Below are 23,580 nucleotides of genomic sequence, written 5' to 3' on the forward strand. Positions count from 1 at the left end.
TTTTCTACTCTTACCTTGACTATTCAACACTTCCTTTGCTTAACAGACAAGGCACAGTAGAGCTGATTTCTCTGATTTGTATTGCTGTCTTGAAATTGCTTCAGTGAAGTAACCCTGTAACATGCTAGACATCAGTCTAGAAAATTACATACTTTCACACTTCGAAAGCTTAGGCACTTCTTGAAATGCCAGTATGTGTTACCTAAAAACCATTATTACCTCACCTGGAAAAAGTCGATCCAAGACTGGCATTGGCCACAGTTAGGTTTCCAAATCGCAGAGGTAGTGGAGTTTTCCCTACAACTGCCTCACTTGCCTTTTAAAAGAAAGGACCCTGAGGTGCTTCAAGAAGTCCTCTCCTGTCATAAAAATGAGCTGTTTGGGATTTGGATGTCTCTACCAAGTCAGGATTTTAATGTAACATATCTGACTGTTGAATGACATTGCATTTTATTTAATGACAATAGTAACTGATTTATTTTCAGTATCTGATTGGACTGTATTCTTTACTGGAAAGGCGACATAAATTTAAACCCGAATTATACATTTTATGATTGTTTTTTGTTTTATAAAATTCAGGTATGGATTCAATATATCCGATAGCTAGTACTCTAATTAACTGGTATTTTACATAAAGGCAGTTCCTTAACTGCCTTATGTCTATATTGTGTGGTCAGTCTATTTATACATTCAGTTCTCTGCTGAGATGCTGTAATTGCCCTATTCTAATTTTATGATGTGATTGGAAGTTTCTTGAACCTATAACCAAGACAAATATTGCTGGTGGTAGGAAGGCGAAAAGACATTCTTATAGACCATAATTATCTTGAAATTGTGTATAACTAAAAGACAAGCAGAGGATAAAAAGCCCTGATCAACTGCCTAAGATATATTATATTACCACCCACCAATTTATCCATCATCCTTTGAAAACATATTCATGCCTTTTGTAGTCAAAGCTCCTTCAGGAAATTGGCATTAAGACGTAACGCTTAAAAATTATACACCTCCGGTAAAACCTGCAGAACTATATACATGCTGTTTTTTAGAAAGTATTTTAAACATTTGAGAGCATTTCTGTTCAATCTATATTCTTCAACAAAAGGCAACTTTTTAGTATAAGGGCATAAGAACTGGGAATAGTGTACGATATTAGAAATGGTATGGTATACTTCTGTGATCGGTCATAAAATAAAACCGATCACATTGGTAAATGGAAAACTAATTGAATAATAAAATGACTGAAGGAAACATTTTATTTTAACACTCCGTTTTCAGTACCATACCTTATTAAGTTTAGACTACAAATTATGAAAGGCTGTTATGTGCTCAAGCTTAAAAACATAGAGAAGCTAATAAAATAGGTGGGTTTTTTTCTTGTATCTATTTCCTTAACTTCACGGTGTTTAGTGGCTCTATTTTTTTTTATAATTCAGCACCCTAAAGTTAACGCCAGCTATTTTGAAGTTGCGTATAGTGCACGTGTTTGAGAATGGAACATACAAATTTGAGTATGTGGTTATATTTATTGCAGAGGAAATCTTAACTTAAACACTGTTATGCTTTTTTGTAAGAAACAGCAAGCAAGGGGTTTGAATATTTCCTTGAACATCACTGTAGCCAAAATTAGAACAGGCTTGCATCCACTCCCAAGTTAGGCCGGGTACCAAACTGACTTCTGGAAGCCATAAAAATATAGTAACTATATAACAGCTTAGTTCTTTACGCCCATTCTCCTTGTTAGTGCCGAGGTATGGTTCCAGTCTTAAAAAAAAAAAAAAAAAAATCTGTATCTGTGGTGGCTGCATTTCTATATTTCTCACTTTCCTTACTTCAGATTTTGCACTAAAATTCTGGAACTGCCTAAACTGCCTGTATAAGAATTTCTTTGCCTTTTTTTCCCTGAGTAATTATTTTATCTAGACCTTGGGGGGAACTGATTCTCCCAAGTTTTAATGAGAAAAAAACAGATTATATTTGCCAGTTATGAGCTCATCTTGACAATAAAGAGTGTTCTCTGTTAAATTGCTTTTACCGTGGAGCCTGTGCAAAGTTTGTCTCAAGAGGAAGACTTACTGGCCATTTTACGTGCTGGGAAACAGAAACCAACATCCCCTGAAGCCCAGCAATTTCCCTGTGGGATCCTGCCCAATGTTACCTCAGTGACCATTGAATTGGGAACCTGGAGGCGTGAGGGGGAAGAGTGGGAGGTCCAGAACTGCTTTCTGGAGCTGCATCTGTTCATCTCCTGTGGAAAAGTTGAAGAACACTTTGTGCAATTACTGCATTTTTATGGAATTTCTGTTTTCAAGCTGGAAATTTATTACAGGACACTTCTGGACTCTGTTGAGATTGCCTTTTGGAGGTTCTCTTACAAGAAGAGAGGATAAAGAGCACATCTTTCAAAAAAATAAACTTCCTTTGACATAGTCTATGAGCCTGCTGCTTATTGTGGGGATGCTTTTCCTACCACTGCTATAGAGGATAACCTTCTTAGAAGGAAATGCGTTTCCCAAAATTGTACCCCCAATCAAGTCCTTTGAGGCTTACCATACTAAGGCATGAAGCGGTATTTACCTTGTACATCTGGTGTCATTGTACTTCCAAGTTTGAAAATGAACAATGTGCAAACCGTTTGCTCTCTGGAGAACTACACAGAAGATTCTCTTGAGTACTAAAGCCCTCAGCATGCCTATGTATCAGATACGCGGCTTCACTGCATTTGCTGGACATATCCTGAAGTCAGGTCAATCAGGAGAAACCACGGTAGTGGTCTAGGGAACCACAGCAAACGGGAAAAATGCAGCATCACTTGATGAGGAAGCTGGGAGGTGCATGTAGAGAAGTATAATGGCTTTTTAAAAACCAGTAGGGACAAGGTTAAAAAAACCTCCAGGAACAAGTTTTTTAAAAATTCCTACCAAGCTGAAAAGATCTCTGAAACATAAGTGAAAGTATATTTTAAATATGGCATTTTGCTTCAGTATGTAATTTGGAAAAGACTGAAAAAATTCCACCTCCAACAAGCTGGTTATACTGAGCAGACTTGAAGAGCAGAAAGTGCACAGTCACTCTTTTCCCACTGAAAAGATGAATGCAGAAGGAATCTAGCAAAATGTACTTTTGTTATTTCCAGGGTTATTTAAAACAACAATAAACAACCCACTGAGCTTCAGTGTTGTGTTACTGTGTATGCAAACAACCTCTTGAAAGAAAACATAGCTGTCTACATGGACTTTTTTATTCCAGCAAAGTACATTCAACCATGATGCTTACATTTTTCCCTCATAGATATGACTCTAAAACATTGTTTTGTCAAGAGGAAGAATGCAAACCTGGAGGAAATGATCAGGCTGGTGACAGGGCTTTCCAAGCTTCCATTTTCAAAGAGTGCTATTCTAACTCCTTCCTCTCCCTTCGCTATCTGGTGTTGTGAAAGAAGCTGGATATGAATGCAAGAGGTATTTTTTCTGTCATCTGACATTTTGAGATGCTATATAAAGAAATTAAAAGCATAATAACTTGAAAGGTAAAAATATATATGCAAGCACGGCTACATGCCTATTATCCTTTTTTTCCCAATTGCATTTTCAAAATATATGAGCTTGTTACAGTGATTCAGCTGCTGTGTGCTGTTAAATGTTATCACTTAATACACAGAAATCCAGTTACAGTTACAGCACTATTGAACTTTTCTACCACCCTTTCTCTCTCTTTCTGAAGTAAAGATAGCCTTCTGGCACAAAGATTGGGGTTGAAGCTAACCCTGGCAGCTGTCTCAGAGTTTAAAAGTTCCTTTGAAAAATCTGATTTCTTTATTATATAGCTCCTGCTCATCTCTTTAGTTTTCTTGCTTGCATGTTGGGTAAACGGAATACCTATTTTACAGTTTTCTGTGTTAAAATGCAAATATTTTAATGATATTGTAATATTTTCTGCTTTACAAAACTGTGTTATAAACTTGACAGAGAAGTTGTACGGGTGTGAAAGAGGATGCTGGAAAAAAATAATCACTTCTGTTTAAAAAGAATTAAATCCTTTTAAGCAGTACCCACGCTGGGAACTCTCTAAAGTGTAAAGCTTAGTCTTTGTCAAAAGTTCAGACCAATCTAATAAAAAGATTTTGCAGAACCAGAGGAAATAAATGTTTGGCTTAAATTTCAGCTTTTCTATCTACCAATCCTTGGCTGTTTATTAGGATATTTTCTTTCATGATCTTAGTTATGAAATTATGTTTGTTTTTAAACATAGATCTTATTTAGCCTGTTAAATGTATCATAAAAGTAGTAGCTTAAAAAACCCAAATGTTTAGGCTTCAGTGCTCACAAATAACTATTTTACAAATCTAGTTGGTAACTCTGTAGAGTTAATTTGTTCAATTAGTGAACTATTGCTTACAGTGCTCATCTCTGAAGGTATTCATGAATAATGTTGTTATTAAATCTGTTTAGGCCAGTGCATTATATACCACAGCATAGTTTACAGAACTTTGGACAAGGGCACTCTCATTTTTATTTAGTTTCTTCACATTACTTTTTTTAGTATGTCGTTCTCTTTTTTGTTGTATTTATCTTTCACTTACTTAAGCATCATGAACTGAGTCAGAAAAGGATGAAATTAAAAAAAAAATAATCATCTATTCTTCTCGTATGCATTCCTGGGTTTCAATGTTGTGAAAAGGAGCCATAGCGCAAGGAAGTTACAGGAAAGAGTTCTGTGCCTTGACTGTAGGGTTTACTTCTGTGTATGTGAAGTAGAGAATATATTCTCACAGGTTAAAAAAAAAAAAAGTACTCCTTAGAGTACTTTCAGTTAAGCTTTTTTATTTCATAAAACAGAGGAATATTAACTCCCTTTTCTCTTCACAGAATTCTCATTTATCCTGGGTTGACATCCATTTGGTCCTTTTGAATGTCAGAAGAATTTCCATAGAACAGCCTTACCTGGATATGGAAATAAATTGTTGTACAAGGGCCACTGAAAGGAGAAAAATTCTGTATCCAGTCATTTGTGTTCTTTAACAATAGGCCTTGTCTTCACAAGTGTTTACAATCAAAATAGAATCCTCCCCCCTTTCGGGAGTAGGGCCCTTTAAACTGACATTTATATAATACATTATTGAAAAGAAAATATTTACCCTTCCTGACTTACCATCTGGTGTCCTTTAAATACTAAAAATTAACATAATGAAAAAGAGCCTTAAATTCATGCGAGTTTAAACGATTTAAGTATCATTGCAACCAGAGATCAACAGTGAATCGTACTCCCTTTAATATTTTTTTATTTCCCGTTTCTTTAATCATACCTGTCATAATACTGCATTGCAAAATAGTTGCATAAAACCGTGTGAACAACATATTTATTGATACATAAATAGATAATGTTTAAAATTCTTAAGTACTATTAATTATACAGTTATTGAAACCCGTACGGATCAAAGGTTTTTATATAAGAGGGATTTCACATACAGCTTGGATTATGTTGCTAAATAATAGCACAGTAGTACTTCTTTAGCATTGTAAAATAGCTTAGAGAGGAGTATGATGCCTATAGTTGGTGTAATGCATTGGTAATTAAGAGGGTGTGAGGTTAAGCTTCATTAACTGCTGTGGGATTGTATCTTGGATTTTATTATCCCCTAGAGAACATAAGAAGTGAGAGAGGTCAAACTGTTAGAATCTGATTTTGCTTCGTGCATCTGCCAAAGCAAGGCAAGCAAAGTAATGTGGCAGCAAACATAGAAGGACCTGGACTGCTAGCAGATACGGGTTGTACATCATTTTATTACAAAGATTAAAGATTCAGTAATGAAATAAATTATTTCATGTTTGCAATAAAACCTTCATACGCTTGGTTTGTAGGAAACAGAACTATTTTAATTCCATTGTCGTTTAGTGTTAGTGCTTTAGAAAAACTTTTTTTTTATAAATTCATTTTTTATTTTAAAACATAGCAACAAACTTCCTTCTCTCTTTTTCCCTTCCTACTACATCTCACTCTAGACACAGATGAGTGCCCCAACCAAACTGCACTTAGTAACTTTAGCACTTGGCTGCCTTTTTGTGTATTCATGCTGCATAGCAAAGACTTGTATTTTAGTTGACCCCAAGAAATGCTGTTTCGTTTCTCTTTTTTATTTTAACTAACGCACTGCTACATGCTTTGTTTTTTATGTACCTTATGAGAGATTTGTCTTTTTTTAGCCTGGGAGAATGTAACAGTTCTCAGGAGCTGACACACTGATGCCACAAAATTGTCAGTCCCAAAGCTTTTCAAAGCTATATGATGTGGGAGCTGAGATATTTTTAAGCAGAAATACATTAAATAGAGATGTTATGGGCTGATAAATAAACTCTCCTTTTCTTAGTCTTTCGCTTAAATAACAAACACTTTTATTTCCAAATTCTGGATGAAATTTTGGAAGTAACTTTTAAACATTTTAATAATCGTGTATTCTTCTGAAATTCTAATTTTGATTCTAAGAATATAAATTTATTTAATCCTAAATAGGCTCACAATCCCAAATACTTTTTAAAATTCTGATAATCTCAGTGGAATTTAAGTGTTTTTTATATATGATAGAGAAGTACAGTTCTCAAACATAAGAAGTGATTTAATAAGACTGCTGGAAACTAGTGTCTTTGTTTCTCAATTTGTGGTGAATCTAGAAGAAGAAAAGGAGTTATGCTAAAGCCCTGCTCTTGAATCTCCCCACACAGATATTTTGAGGAAAAGCCCAGGCTTAGCCATCTTTCAGTGTCACTCAGAAACCATGCCCTCCACTGCTCCCCATATGTGTTCTGCGGTATAGTTTTCAGTTCAGTTTTTGTATAGCTGTGCCAGAAGCAGCCTGTGTTCTGTGGCTAGCATAGCTGCTGGTCTGCTTCATCCTTCCCATAACTCTCTTATTTTTCCTTCTATTTTGAAGAACAGTCTGAGAACTGATGAATGCTTTGTAATTCTTGGACAGTAATGAAACCTTTCATGACACTGAAGAATTGTGAAGTATATATCCAACCAGCCAGCCTTTGCGTTTGAGAATATACCTATGTTATGGCAACTGGAGACTTTTTCTTACTTAGGTGCTCTGTTTCACTCGGGCATAATAGTCAGGTTTGGAAAGAGTTGTTTTCTTGAAATAAAGAATAGCATTTAAATTGCAACGTCAGAAGAGGGGAAAGCCTTTTATTCCAGTTCTAGTTATCATGAAGATGAAAACAGGATATGAAGATAAAAAGAAATGTTTGGGTCATTTCAATTTCAGTGTTTTCAATATTGCCCCTAAAGCAGATTTGTATAACTGTGTTCTGTGTCTGTGATTCTCCGCAGTCCCAAGCCTACTAACCAGTCTTAAGCTCTTTCCCTTTCCAAAGGAAAGATCCTTATACAAAGATCTAGTTAAAAGATTTTTGAAAATTATGGACTGGGATATATGAATCAGTACATCCTAAGGAAAAACAACATTAGTGGTCTCTATATTCTGCTCAGTATTTTACCAGGCTAATGAATGCATGCCTGTTGGCCTCCAGTCAATGTAGACATACCTTCAAACAACAACCGCATGTTTTGCCTCTGTTTCATACAGTTTAGTGTAAATGGGAGGGAAATACAGATAAGCAGAAGGTGGGGTACATCTAAGAAACATATTCTTCAGTTAAGCGTGGTAGTTACTAGGTAAATGCATTTTGGAAAAGCAACTGAGGAAACAAGAGTTGCTCTTGGTATGAGAGAGTTCTTCAAATGCTCCTGGTTCCTTCTGTGGGGCAGCAAGGGACAAGACAGCATAAAATAGACTTAAACTGACGCATATGCTAACTGCCATGGTACTGAGTCACGGGTTTTCTCATGTTGCTTTGTGCAAATTTAGTCATGTTTAAAAAATCATTTTATAATGTTAGAAGTTTTTTATTATGTCAGAAGTGAAAGGTAAACTGTACTGGCAAAAAGGGCTATTTCGGATGGATACTTAGATAGGTTTTCATCTCTGGCAGCCAAAATCTTTATCAGCTTCAGGTGAAACCATTTTTCCTTGATCTCTTAATCTGCTTCATTCTTAGCAACAGCTAAGGCATACCACAGTGCCTAATTGTGTTGCACTGATAGTGTGTCTGTCTCTGATTGTTTTGGATTGAGCTTCTCGGGTGTCGACAGCTAGTATTTGTAATGTCTCCCTTCCACAGAGTGCCATGTAAGAAGGTTTTGTTCTGTGTTTGACTGCAAGGCAGGAACTTTTTTCAGTGTTACATGAGGGTATTGAAATAGCTTGTACTTTATCAGTAATACCTGGAGAACCTCTCACCCCTTATTGTCTTGAGCTCTGTTCTATTATAGCGTAAAATACAGTCTCTGTGTAAAACATGCATTATGTGTGATTATATGAAAGCAAATGTATATAGCTAAATGTCCCTGTCTCAAGTTTGTCTTTGCCAATTATTATGTAATAACAATGAACCAGTAGTACAAGTGACAGGCATTGGCAGTGATTCTAGAGGAGAAAAATATTAAATAGCTTTAAGAAAATATTGGTGCTTTTTTTCCCTTTACTTACAGTAAAGGTGAGTGGTAAAATATGCCGTTTCCTGGATTTTGGCTTTGCGGATGATGTGATAGCTACCCGGTGATACTATAGCAGGATGAGGTATCAACTTGTTATATCAGTGGTAGGATCCGAAACAGGGACAAGCTCAGGGAGTTTGATGAACTGCTTAGGCAGGATTTCGTGATCTCGTCAAAACTGTGGCTGGCACTTGTTTTCAGAAAAACAGAGGTTACCTGCCACTATAAAAAGTTGCAGGTAGTACCTGGGAGCCAGTTGATCTTGGTGAATGAAAGGAGGAGATATCTGGAAATCTTGTTTTGACCTGTGGAATTACTCCTTTACAGAACTCACTTTTTAAATGAAGGTTGATTTTGTTTATTTTTTTAATTACTATAATTGAGCAATATTTTGAGATGATCACTGAAAAAGAAAGACCTTTTTACCTTAGCCACCTTAAATCTATGAATAACTGTATTAGGAAATTAAATCTGCATAATAGTTTAACTGTTCAGTAATTTGTTTTCAAAATAGCACCTTAATTAGAAAATAAGATTAATTAACTCTTTGTTGTGGATATCTGAGTTATAACATTAGAAAATCAAAATAACATCTTCCGTCTTTTTTAGAAAAATCCTTTATATAGTGCTCTTAGAAGTAAATGGAAATAACTTGTATCTGCATATATGTGAAATGCATTGGAGTGCTTGTCAGCTCATGTTTGTATTTATACTTTCTCAGACCCTTTCAGTACAGTGTTCTTTTTTCATTTTCTCCTATCTGTCAGAAATCTTTTCTTTGGTTTGAAAGTTTCCCTGCTTTCTTTCTGGGTAGATATAAGGAAACTTTCACAAAAGTTAATTTCTTTTTTTACTGAAACATCTGTTATAAATCTGTAAATTTAATGAAAGCTAAATACTAACTTAAAATTATAATCTTCCTGTAGCTTTCCTACCCTTAAAGCTTAATTTTTACAACCGTAATAATACGATTTTATTGTATACAAGTGTATCTTTTAAAGAAGCTGTAAGAAATCTGAAAACTTAACTCTCCACATAACCATTCTCATGAAGAGCCTTTACCAGGCTTTTGCAGTTCATTTGCAAAAAGAAAGTAAACTAAATTATTTGCTCAAAGGTGTGGCTTGCATCTCCTGCTTAGTTGCTGAAACACAGGTACAGTTGTTCTATTTCTGCAACTTTATTGAAGTAACTCCGTAAAAGTTTTTGTAGCTTCCATTACCTTTTATCTCGGAGGGCGTGCTGACCAAGCACTGAAAGAGAGACAGAAACAACTGTCCTGAAATTAGAGACATTTCTTCTCCATGTTGTCAATAATTGTAGATATTGTGTTAATTTACACTAAAGAAACAAAAATAACGCATGTTGTTCGTAAGACTACATATTGAACTATATACAGGTTTTCTCTCCTGTATTCTTTAATACGGAATTAGCATAATACTAAACCCCAAATGGATTCATTTAAACTTTTGTTGTCGTCTTTCTATGTGCGTCTGTTTGTACCATGTCTGCCTACATAAAGCCGTGAATGTCATTTAGATCTTTATGGTCAGTATCAGCTCTGCCTGTGTTCAGTGTTTCATGCATATCCCATACTTTGATAGAGATTCTTCTTCTAAAGTTTTCAAATTTGTTTTTTTAATGTCTTCAAACCTAATACCGTGTAACAGAGATGCTAGCTAGCTCTCTGTATTTTTAACCCTTGAGACCACATCTCCGTTCTCTCTCAAGAGTCTTTGCTTAATGAAAACTTAGTTTTCAAATAAGTCTTGATCATTTTAAGCAGATAAAGAGATCCTGTACCCTCCAGCTTACACAGATGGGTGATAAAGTTGGGTCAGAAAACTTGATTGCACTTCATTCCTCTAGTAGATGTATAAGCCCAGTGCATAAATTCTGAATGCTGTGCTTGATACTCACTCAGTGCTGTTTACTTTTTCAGCAATGCAACAAAGGTAGAAAGCAGAAAGTCTGTAATAAAACATTGTTCCTAATCTAGGTCTAAGTCAAAGCTGCAGTTCTGTCCTTATAGAACAATTAAATCCACCTGTGTGCCATGCTTTTTTTTTTTAAAAGCCAGAAATGTTTGCAGCAGAAACGTATAAAAATTCCAGGATTACTTATTTGTTCCTTTCTTTTACTCCCTTGTTTGTGTTCGTGAGGTATGTCATTAGTAGATATCATGCCTAATGGTTAGCAGAAGAGAAAATTCAAACCATCCTGTTACAGTTGTTTTCAGCCTGTGTCTGTGGGCTATTGTGGTCTGTTGAACACTTTTGAAAGATTTACAGAAGCTAACAAAGAAAAGTGATCTTACTATAAAATAAGCTTAAATTCACTATGCAGGGAACTTATCTATTCTTTCTGAGCAATAGAATAGTTCAGGAGATCAACCTTTAAAGAAAGATTAAAAAGAAAAAGGAATCTGGATGCTGCTCAAGATGTGTTGTTTGTGTAGAGTATACAATGTGGTATTTCCATTCTGCATTCTCTTATATTTGTATAGTTCATTTTTCCCATAAGAATTACATGGGTTTTTTCACGCTCAGTATTAGTAGGAGCCAGTCTTTCAGAACAGTTATTTTAATCAAATTTTGTTACAGATTTTACAACTGTCCATTATATTAAGATAACTGTATTAGCTAACTTTGAGGGGGGCGGCGGGGTGGATAAAAATCTGAACTGCCATTTCTACTGTAGATAGCTGACATTCTTTCACTCTCCACCTGTAGGAACTTCCAGCCCCTTTGCTTGGTGATACCTACAGAAATGAATTGGGGGAAGAAGCAACAGCTGTTAAGCCTGAAGATTTTCAGGATTCTATGAAAATAGCCTGGCGCTACCAAAATTTACCAAAAATGGAGGTAATCAGTATTTCATACTTTTTTCCCCTTGCAGTCAAAATGAATTTGCAGAGCAAATGCTTTTCAGTAGAATCTAGACAACAAAACTGCTAATGGACAGTGTTACAGGATTGCCTCCTGAGGGTAAATCTTTTATCATACACCACTATATTTTTTTGATTTCTAGAGATACAGAAAGAAAGGGAACTTGAGAGTTTGTGGGAACTGTAAAACTTAATACAGACAATAATAATTTAAAAGTAAAAAACATTAAAGTTCCATGGGTTTTTTCAATGAGTATTATTAAATTGAGACAGCTTTTTACGAAAGATCGAATAATTTGGTCTCTTACAAACTTTGCCCAAATTTAGTGGTCCACAAATTACTTAAGTAGGTTTAATGAACAGTACTTATTAGGTCTCTGTAGTGGAAGTACTGTGTCAAAGCAAGCTGTTGACCCGTTTATCCATGTGCAAAGTAAGCACTTGAGATTGTATCAGCTTCACTGTCCCTAGAAACTAATCACTGTGCAGGGAGAATACAAGAAACAAGACCAGTGGTCAGTCTTTTGGAGGTTACAGTTGTTAGTGTTTTGTGAATTGTCTATCTCCCATGGCTAGTGACTTGCTTATTTAATCCAGTGGCACAATCAACCTTTAATAAAATTACAGCATTTTTGACTATTGAGAACAAAAAACTTGTTTTGTCTATACATTTTAGCCTACATTTATAAATTCTTGTTTAGATGTAGTCATAACTGCCTAGGAAGTTCAGTTGTATTCTTAAAAAACATAATTGGAATGTGACAAAATGATCTTACAAGGCTTGGCATGTTTCGTTTTCTGTGAAATTGCACAGACATGGCTATATAGTTGTGTCAGAAAAGACTTATATATGCTGACATGCCAGATCAAACAGCCTCCAGGGTAATCATATAATCTCATCAATTTTATTATTGTGGAGCTTGCCATGCCACTCTGAACCATCCCCAAAATAATTTGTCTGTTTTAAAATATAGCAGAATTCCCCATACATTGATATGGAGACAATTGCATGTTGTTAGCAAATAGTGTTCTGATGTTCTAACAAAATAGAAAAACATATAAATAATCCAGTTCGGTGTGCATTCATCTTCTATAACTTCATAGAAGTAATCACTTCTTCCACTAGTATAATATTTCTCTACAATACATAATGTACTCATCCTCCATCATTGAAATTTGATTATGCAAGATACAATAAAATGGTCAGTCTTTTGTGGGGTGTTTCCCTTGTTATCATTGTTGCTTTCTGAATTGGATGCTGATCATTCTGGATAGTTGAGGTACAATATTTTTATGTATATGTCAAATTTATTAAAAAAATTGAAACTTGCAAATAAAAGTCTAATACTTAAGCTATCTATACCAAAACTTCCTCAGGATATTCTAATTAGTGAAAAATAGTTTTGAAATTTATATTTTTCAATATTTTATAATGCAGTTATCATAAAATTTTGGTGCTGTGCTAAATTAATTTCATTGGTGAATATGCTCCATTGAAGAAAAATCTGGTGTTTCCTTGCAGCGCCCTGGATGTTTAATACACTTAGTACTATCCTTTAATTAACAACTTTGGTTGTGATTTATTCTTCAAATTTTCTTTTGGCGGAAAAAAATAACTTTGAATAAAATTTCAAGGCGTACTTTCCAAACTGACTGAACTAATAAACTAGTACATTTTCAAAACCAACTGTCAACTAGTTTCAAGTATGAAAGAGAGAAAATAGCTTTGCTTTTAACTAGAACTCTAAACATGTTAGCAGAAAACTTTTCCATCCAATATCTGGCTTTACATGAAGTAAGAATGCTGAGTAAAAGCCGTCTTTGGGGTATTTTTGATGCCTAATTTAGTTTTTATTTCTAAGTAATAAAAGAGATTTTCATTAAGAGTTCAGATATTCCCTTCCCATTTATTAGACCTCATATAGACTAGCTAGGTAACTCGTCTTTGTTCTTATGCATGGTATTAATATTAGTACTCTTCATTACTATCACAGTTTCTCTTTACATATTGCATATACCTTGCACATCAGAAAACGACAAATCTATAAGAAATCTGTCGGAGTAACAGGTGGTGGTGTGCTTGATGTGCCTTTGCCAGTTTGTTACTTTCATCTGTATCAGCGGTTAATTTCATTTAAACTTTTGAGTATATGGATAGCCTATTTTGCAATGCAAGACAGTGTGGTTTGTTTGTTTTTTTGGTTTTTTTTTGAATTAACTGCTTATGTTCTTGGGGCAATATATAAACCGTCACAGCATGAAATCAATTTTCTGCCTTGATTCATCCTAAATCTGAGATTTCTAGCACATTAGTATTGCAATTAGAGACATTAACAGCAGACGGTAGCATAAAAGCACGCTCTGCTCACTGACAATTTAGTGTATTTCTCCTTGTGCAAAATAGGAATTCAAGAAAGAACAGGCTTGAGCCTTCAATCCACTAATAAATTTATCAGATCAAACTTAAGAGGAGTGGAAAGTCTCTGCTTGGCACTCTCCATGGTCGTTCTGCTAAGGCAGATTATTCATGCTTACTTGAGTCAGGTAGGCTTTTTGCAAGCTTCCCCGCTAAGCCTGGGAATGCAGTACATTGAGGCCTATTCATAGGCTTCTGACATAGACCGAGCTTTTATTGCATGGTGTTTTATTATAGCCAAATCCTAGTCTCCACCCAGTTTGTAGGCACTGTGCTTATTCTTTTGAATCAAGAGAGGTTATCACCTACCTTAATCCATGCAGCAGGGTGGATTAAGGACACCAATGTGCCTCAGGATTCTCAAAGAGGATCCTGGAAACTTCTTGTTTCTTCTTTTTTGCTGTCTTTACTAAACTCTATTGGGCCTCAGTAAGGATTTGCATCTGAAATGGGCAACCTGGAGCTTTTCTCAATGAAGACATCAGATCAAAGTTCAGTTAGTCAAGGCCTTTCTAAAACATTAAGGGGGCTTGGAAGTACACAATAAAAAGATGAGCTCTGGCAGAGATTGCAGTAAAAACATTCTGATCTGTAATCCGGATAAAGAATAGATTATAGGCCAAAGAACAGCCCCTGTTTAAATTGCTTTCAGAATCCTCATTTTAAATAAAGTTACATTTTACATTAAAAATATTTAGATTTTGATAGATTGTAAAGTTTTGTTGGACTTCCTTCTTTAAAAATCAGGTGCTGATAAATAAATTGGAACACTGACTTAGAGAATGTGTTTTTCTGTCTTCTTTTGAGTAAAACTGATCTGCCTCTTTTGACTAGATATACATGAACAGTTTCGTGGGTTTTTTTAATCAAAAACTAATTATTTGTTTTAATGAAAAGTTTGGGTTTAGTTTGGTTATTCTATTGTTTTTGTGGGAAAGATACTGTATTATTGTTACTATTTATATTCTCTGAATACTGACCAGGCCTAACATCTATTAATCAAATAATTTCAAAATATTTACTCTAAATCAAATTATTCTATTAAATCTTAATAGTTTAAATTTTTTGGTAAGCTGAATTATGAAATAAAATTGTGGAAATGTATAGCATGATTGATTTCAGAAAGCTAACTATAAGTACATGGCAATGTCTGGCACTTCTGTATTCTTTCTTTTTAGTGTTATAGTACTTATTTTATTAGCAAGACCAAGGTTTATGAAAACCACAAGCTTTCTGTAGTAACTGGAGCTGGAACTAAATAATTTGTTGCTCAACACAAAAAATTATTGGGATCCCATTATTGTAATAATTCAGTATACTTATCGTCATTCCTGTAAATAGCAAGAATAGCAGATGCTGAAATTGGAGCAGAAGTTGTTCCAAAGAATTTTCATTGCATACACACACAACCCTGATCAACTTTCAGATAGCAGATAAAATGTATATACTGGCCTGCCTAAAAGAAAAATCCTTTTATGGAATGTTCTAAGTTGCTACATAACCTACTGGGAAACTTTTGAAATTACTGGGGGTATTTCTGGTCACTTTTCAAAAGTAATTCCATGCTTTTAAGTACAAACAAAATAGCATTTTGTTTTACCTACCAACCCAAACTTCTTTTGAGAACAACCTTTAAAAGGCATTCTGTTCTGCAGTGTGAATATTCTTCAACATCTCTCTTACCTTTTCTGTCTCACCTGTTCTCTTTCACAACCATTGAGATATTTGATTTTATTTTAATACTTTATCATTTAATATGTGAGGTGGCTCTTGGCTTTTATGGGTGATCCAGCTTAGCAGTAAGGCTTGGGAGATAGAAAAATCTATTTAAAATATTTTTGCACATTGTACAACGCACACTTCAGATGCAGTCCAGGCTTAGGGAAGTTGTCTTCCAAATAAACTGATGGGTGATCTTTCTTTTGACCTGCAAAGCTGCTGTTAAAAGTCTAGGATCCAGCACCTTTCTCAGTCCTGGCGTCTTACCAGTAAGAAATGTAGTGGTTTTGATTGATACTTGTATTACGAAACTTGTTTGATTATTCTAAATGATCTTTTTTTTTTCCTCAAAAGATCAGGAGCACAGTGGTATTTGTGCCATAACCTAAAGATCAATTTTAATATTGCTTTGGTAATCTGTTACTCCTTTACAATGTGTACATTAAAAAACACTATATAGTGGTTAACATTTGTGCCAAGTGTTTTTCTTCCCTGGAAGAAACGAAGTTGCCACTGAGATTTACTCTGCTTGACTGTTCTTTCCAGGATAGTTTTTTTTTTTTTTTTTTAATGGGAAGGGCAGAAAAGATGAAGAAAATGGATTGTTACATGAAGAGCAAAAGCTGTTCAATTCCTGTAGCAGAGAGCTACTACATGCTTGAATACTGCATATTATAACAATCTAGGGGTTTTTTACCATTACATGTGTAATTCAAATAATGTTGCAGGTTGCATGCTGAACTCTATTAATGTGGAACAAAAATATGTATTCATTTCCTCTGTTTATTTACTAGCAAAACATACTAAAAATCTGTAATTCCTGCTAGGGTGTATATTAAATTTGAGGGGTTTATGATGTTTTATATACCCAAAATTCAGAGCTGATAAAAAAGTATCTTCATTATAGTAAACCATGGTTATTGTGTGTAGTGTCTGTGTAATGCTCAACCTGCTGTTTATTCAAAGTTCAAGAAATTAAAAGCAATTTTTAACTATTTCCTCTTTTTTACCATTTTCTATTAAAAGCAGATACATGAAGATGCAACGGTATTTTTTCCTTACTGATCATAAATAAACAAAGAAACATTTTCGAAGTCAACTGAAAATGTTTCTGTAGTGCCGTATAGTTCCCAGATACCGAAAAATCAGATAGGTGGAACATGTCACGGTCTGCACATTTCATATATCTGGCCTTTTGAAATTTGTGATCATATGTCTAGAACATGTGCAAACATACATTCCTTTAGGTATCTGACTGCACTTTGGTGATGCAACTTGGAACAGTAACGGTTGAATTCTGTGTGAAAAAATCACATTGTAGAATGTCAACAGGGCAACCAAAACTTAGTAGTAAATATTATAATGTTGTTCTACTTGAAGCTTATACTTAAGCTGAATGGGAAAAAAAAAGAGAGGTTTCTTTCAAGTGTATTGCTATTTAATTATTTTCTTTTCACAGATAATAATTTAATAGCTTATTGTAATCAGTATTGTTGTTTCCACAGGCCAGCCCAACAACATCTACAAAGTTTGGCCATTATTATGATGTTTCTAAAACAATGTCTCCAGAACTGTTTCAGTCCATAAAATGGCACAGTTTTTACCTTCCTGAAGAATTGTCTTCTCAGCCTAAAATGAAAACGTGGTAAGTTGTAATACCACGTGCTTCTGTTGCATGTTCAAATTTTGTCTGGATATTAGTAGTAAAGGATATTTTTGCATCTACGCTTGCTGTAAAAACTCTTGTAGCCATGCATGGCTCACAAGCAGTTCAGCTGTGGTTCTCATGTCAGTGCTACATGCCGTGACTGGCAGCAAAGTGACTGTGGCACAGAGATAGCTCAGTATACTGACTCCTCAGCTGTGGGACGAAGCAAGCTGGCAGGGACAATTAAGGCAGACATTACTAGGACAGCCTAGGACACAGCTGCATGTTCAGTCCAGCCCTACTGACAGCTGAGTGTGGGGACTGGGGAAAATTTTTTGCTATCTGTCTGAACTACTCCCTGAGCACGATGCCCCATCAGCTTTCCGAGAAGTGTGTGTCAGGTGGCTATCAGTCTTAGGAAGATATCCATACAGTTTTTCGGGCTAAGACGACAGGCCATCCTTGACCTACATAGCTTAGAATGCTATGTCAGATTAGTTTATTATGTGACTTTTACTTCTTACATCCTACAGCTTCATCTAAGGAAAATACAAAATACTGTGAATAGAATTATGATCGCTAATTATATCTTACACAACACCCCTAATTCCAGAGAAAATCATAAACTCTTCTCTGAATGAATAACATTATAGTTTATGTCTATCAGTAATGAATTAAGGAAGACCAGGAGAAAATGAGTGACAGTAGTGAAGACTCATATTAGCCTGTAGCACACGCATCCATTGTATCTTTCTTGGAGACATTTCAAGTCAAGTCAAACATCAAATACGGGCTAGCAATCTCTTTGTTCAGCCTGCTCACTTAATTTATATAATACCTAGTTTTATAGATCCCAGTGTATAGGGCCAACTCCTGGAAGTAGTAGTACAGTATGCTTTGTTGTGATTGATTTTCATTACAGTACACTCAAATATAAAAACTGAGATTTGTGAAAGAAGTGCAGTATGAAGCACCTTTCTTAGAGCTGTAGAAAAGCAAAACCCAAGCCTCTTTGTAATTTGTTTCTGTGTTATGTGATGAACTGTCACTGGTTTGTAAAGTAAGTTCTTGCAATGTTCTAAAAAAAATACACTTCCAGTAGAAAGCAGAGAACTTATATTTTATTCTTTCTATAGTAAATATTTGAACCAACTTTATTTTTATATTATGTATAATTATTATTTTTTTTTAGTAGCAGGGCCATAAAGAATAGACACAAGGGCGTCTGACAGAGAGGTTGCAAGTGCTTATGTTGTTATTGAGCAATTTAACTCCCTCTCTGTCTTTTCTCTAGCTAACTAGAATGTCTCATGACTCTCAGCTTAATTCCACTAACTATATCGCTGTCAAGTATTTGTACGTTTTACATTAAAATCAAATTAACTCATATGTATAGTATAGGAAATGGACTTTAACTTTTATGCATTTGATTTTATAAGCCTTGCTTAACTCTGATATTTTCCTTGTGTGCTATCCTGATAAAAGTTCATCATTTTTACCATATGAATTCTATTCTTATTTTTCGTTTTACTCTAACGGAAAGATCAGATTTAGTTAATTTGCTTGGCAAATTGGTAGAGTACAGAGTGATGAGGTGAGGAGCATGATCAAATAAAGATGGGTTTTGGAAGACTTATCTCCTTTTCTTCTCCCTGCACCCACAACATGGGTCTCCTTCAAGAAGCCTCTCTTGAGGAAATGAAAGAATTGTATTGTTGGGAGTAAAGGCAGGTACTAAGGTAACAGACAACCACCATTCTGAACGTCATTTTCTTAGACCACAATACAGTGTGGTAAGGGACAAGGAGGAATAAAGAACACATTGGGAACAGTGAACTCCCAGACAGAAATCTGTGGGAACTGTGAAGAGATGTGTACGTCTCTGTCTTCATTTACAGTAGATCATTTGTCTTCTAACTTTGATTATTGTCTTTCTTCACCACAAACATCACTGCTTTTGGACTCCCTGTATTAAAAAGGTTGCACTAGGTCAAGGTTAAGACAAGGTGGGAAGAATTTTTCAGAATTACAGCCTCTGAAATAAAGCTTATTTCTCCATAGAGAAATGGAAGATTTAAGCTTCCCATAATTACAGTCATTCAATTTTGACACACATTTAAAAAATAAGCTGAAATGTAATTTCAACTTCTGTTCATCAGTGTTGTATAACTGGAGTTCTTAACAAATGATGGAAGTGGAGAAAAGCTGCTTCTCCCATTACCTCGATCCCCAAATTCATGTGCAACTAGCACAATTAATATCAGCAAATTGGACTACCCAATTTACATAAAGAAAGACCAAATTAGAAAATACATAAATGTTTTCAAGTTGGGACTTAATGAAGTTCATCGGTAGAACGTAAAGAATTGTCAAAGTTCCACAAAGTCAAAAAGGCCGAAGCAATGCCTATCTTTAAGGAGAGGAGAAGGTGAAGACATCTGTGGGATAACATCAGTGCTCAAAAAAATACCAGAAAAAATAATATAATCTATTTTTAAGCTTCTAAGGTCATTTCACCCAGTATGCATTTCCTTTGTTTGCTTATGGGTATTCAGCTGGGATAGAGTCAAAAGGCTCTAAAATAAAACAGGAGATATTCTCCATTGATAAAGTCTGTTATCACGTCAAAGGAAGAACATACACTGGTTTGACAGTTTTCTTTTTGTCCTGTTGATTGTTAAATCCTTATCTTCTAAATAAACTGTCGTTGAGTCACGGCTGAATCTGAGTGAAGTACCAGGCTTTATCCCAGTGTTGGATCTGGTAATAATCTAGTACTAATTTGGCTTGATACGTATGCTGAGCAATGGGTATCTTTACTGCAGTCAGAATGTCAAATTTGGAAAAAAGTGGAAGGAATAATTGCATGCAGATTAGATAACAGAATTAGAATTCAAGAAGATTTAGGTCCGTGATCTGGGATAAACTGTATGGAATTCAGTGAAGACGTGCCAAATACCATACTAGTAGGAATAATTCATTGAACAAATAAAATAGTGTAGCAGGTCTCCAGAAGAAGATCTGCAGTTACAAAGTATCTTGAACATAAAATATATTAGCAGTGTTGTGTGATTAATGCTACCAAAAAGCATAATTTAAAAAGCATGGAGGTGATGAACTGGAATTTAATCTGGAAGACATGCAAAGTACTTCTGTTCTGCTCAGCTATAACAAGCCTGTCCAGTTATTGACAGCATCCTTCAGGAAAACTCTGGATCAGTTAGAGAAGGTTGTGAAGATGGGTATACATCTAGAACTGGGATATATAGCCTGTGATGGAAGAATGGAAGTTCTTAGACAAATCTAAGCAGAGTCTTGAAGCATGTTAAAAACTGACATACAGAGGGTAGCAGCTCTGTTGTCTGCTGAAGGTAGGACAAGCAGTAATGGGCTACAGTAAACTGTAGCAGTAGAAATACAGGCTGGAAATAGGGAGATATTTTTCTAATTATTAGCACAAGAAGAAGCCTTGCAGACACAGGTTGAGAGTATTGTAGAATCTCCATCATTGAAAATTTCTAAGGACAAGTTAGGTAAATATCTGTCAGAGATGGTTTAGATGTAGTTCATCTTGCCTTGGGGCAAGAAGATAGACTACCTGACCTCTTGAGGTCCTTTTCATCCCTATCTTCTGTGATACTTTAATACACATTAGTCAGAGTGTATTAAGTCCTATACTAAGTATGAACGTTTCCAATTATTTCACTGCTCTCAAAATGTTTATGCTTTTATAGAAACCCAACAAGCTTGTACTGTATTATTTACAAATATTGTGATGAAATTCTGAAGGAAGCATTCCTTTCTCAACAAACGAAAACAAGCTCACAATCCCGTCAGGGTGATTCTATTAAAGAAAGTTTAAAAAAGGGGGAGGGAAAGGATATTATTTTGTTGGCATTACTGTTTGGAAAATCAATACAATGCTTCTGGCTTCTAAAGCTAACTTCAATATATCATAGAATAGTAAAAACTTCGGTTCTCTTGATTAACTAGACAATGATTTGAAAGAAAGTAATATGATAGTCACAGTTAACCCTTCCAATAGAAGTCAACAATTTGTATTAGACATCGTCTTTGATTGCCTGAAGGTCCCACTGAGAGCTTGAGCTAACCTCTTTTAATCTGTGTTACAGTGAACTAGGAGCATGGACACGGCTAGTCAGCATGTCTCCACTTAGAGGATATAATTTCTTAAACATAAGGTTCTCAGACTATGGTCTTAGATGCATAGCAAAAAAAACCACCTGGTCACATAATGCTAGCCCAACATACACATTCTACAGCGAGGTCATAAGCTCTATGTTCCTCAATGACAAGCTAGTAATTGTAAAGGAAGATTTTAGAAGCGTAGTATATTTTTTTTATTGCATTTTTTTGATTAAATTATCATATGCACTGATGTGAGCGAGGTGTTCCCTAAGTGTTGTCCTTTTTGGGTGATTTTTTTTTTCTGTTTTCCTGATAGAGACCTGCTACTTTGTATGTAATTAATGTTCCTCCAAGAATGTACTTAATCTGTAACTTGTTAGATGCACCTAGAATTCACATTGTTGACCAGCCTTGCTTCTCCCTTTCTTTTTCTGTTAGAGGGTGACTAGCTTTGGAGGCCTTAGGTTTCATTTTTCCTCCTTGGAATTTGGAACAGTTCTCTTCCCCCACCCTTCTTTTCTCTGGGAAGGGGTGGGGAACAAGACAACCTACCCTTTGCTCTCCTTTCCTTTCACCACTCAGGGATGTAACGACAAAGAAGGGATTATGCAGTTAAAGCAGAAAATATGCAAAAAAAAGTAATGTACCACATTTTCCTGTACAGCTTATACTCTCCTGACAGAAACAGTGAGTATAGTGAACGTATATTTTACAATCCTTGAAAAAACAGTGCTGCATCTTCTAATAAGCAAAGTCCTTTGTCGTAATGTTTTGCAGCATGAGAACCATGTATTTGTAAAAAGGACCAAATCATCTTGGTCCTTCGAATTCTCTAGCTTTGCATTAAGAAACCTATTTTATTTAAACTGTTCTTCAGTGAGTGAACTGTCTTTGTAATTGTAGGTAATGTCTATTGCAAGATAATTACAGTGCTTCCCTTGCAGGATCAGAGATGTAAAGGCTTTATGTGGGCCAGAAACTCTTGGTCCTTTCTAGAAATCATGTATATCTATACATATGTCCCTCTCTTCCTATCCACAGAAGCACTTGGCTTCTTTATGGACTTGCAAAAAAAGGAGATTCTTTGACTGATTAGACTGAACTAAGTTATTGACTGGCCTTTTGCTTTGCAATTAAAGATCAGATTTGGAGGTTATATACATCATTTGTTCACCTTAAAGCTTGAATCAATCTTTCTTTTCTTCCCTGTGTTTTTGCACGCATGTGTCTGTATCTGCTTTTTGATGGAGGGAGATGACGACCACTGTGTTTGCTCTTCTTTCTGTAGCTCTGGTACCTGATGGCTAAATTAGATTGCAGGGTCCCCTTTTGGATAATCACTCAAGATGGGTGGAAGTTCATTGCCTCATAATAAACATTAATTGAAAACAGACTGGGAAGTCAAATGGGACTGGGTGTTTGGTGCCAAAAGAAGGCATAAACCTTCTCTTTCTTATCTCGTTATTTTTTATGTTACGGAAGGACAGTTATGTCCTGGCCCTAATGCTAGGACCAGGCTAACAGGGTTGTGCAGGTGACAGCAACTGTTTTCCAGTTGTTGTTGCTAGGATATTCTGATGTCCTTTTCATTGCATTGCTAAAGCTGGTACTTAACAGGAAGGCAGAAATATCCTCTGTGATAACCCTGGGCATAACAGAAAAGGCTTACTTTCTATCCCTCTACTTCTGTCCTCGTTAGCTGCGATTACAAAAAAAGAAAGTTTGATAATCAAGGGAACCAAAATAATTAAGCTGTAGTTTTTCAATAATACTCATAAGTTTTACCTTAAGAATGTATGTGCTTTTGAAAAGGAATAAATTTGTCTAGAGTCTAGATTTACCGATAAATTTAGATAAAACAGGTTTAACTGTCTTGCCTAATGGGGTCTCCTTATACATAATAAGGCTATTTGTCATACCCTTGATAACCTAACCTTTGTTAACTGCTTAGAAACTATCAACAGAGAAGCCAGAGGCTCCGTTGTAACCGGGATACCTTCTTGCCAGCTCCTGCTTTATCCATTACTAAATTGCTAAACAAAAAAAAAGAGTAAAGAAGGAATTGTTTAAACTCATTATCAGAATTAAATGGTGTTTAGTAACAAAGCCAAAAAAAGACTAGAAATTAGAAAATAAGAAATATCTCATTTCCTTCCTTAAATATTATGCCAAACATTGCCAGAAGGAAAATGCAGCTTGTTTTTA

The 23,580-nt window shown here is 35.4% G+C and overlaps 1 protein-coding gene across 2 annotated transcripts in view; it reads left to right on the top strand.

The window, feature by feature from the left end:
• The window catches only part of ELP4 (elongator acetyltransferase complex subunit 4), a 152,204-nt gene that overhangs the window by 19,355 nt on the left and 109,269 nt on the right, over nucleotides 1-23,580 (top strand). For both annotated transcript variants that reach the window (XM_087746727.1, XM_087746729.1), the window contains exons 4-5: nucleotides 11,289-11,420; nucleotides 17,084-17,223. In XM_087746727.1, coding sequence (XP_087602853.1) covers nucleotides 11,289-11,420; nucleotides 17,084-17,223 — 272 coding nt within the window. The remainder of the gene's footprint in view (nucleotides 1-11,288; nucleotides 11,421-17,083; nucleotides 17,224-23,580) is intronic.

This window comes from Nipponia nippon, unplaced genomic scaffold (genome assembly GCF_047370975.1).
Source record: "Nipponia nippon isolate SJK-2023a ecotype South Korea unplaced genomic scaffold, ASM4737097v1 scaffold_10, whole genome shotgun sequence".
In the NCBI taxonomy this organism is placed as follows: Eukaryota; Metazoa; Chordata; class Aves; order Pelecaniformes; family Threskiornithidae; genus Nipponia; species Nipponia nippon.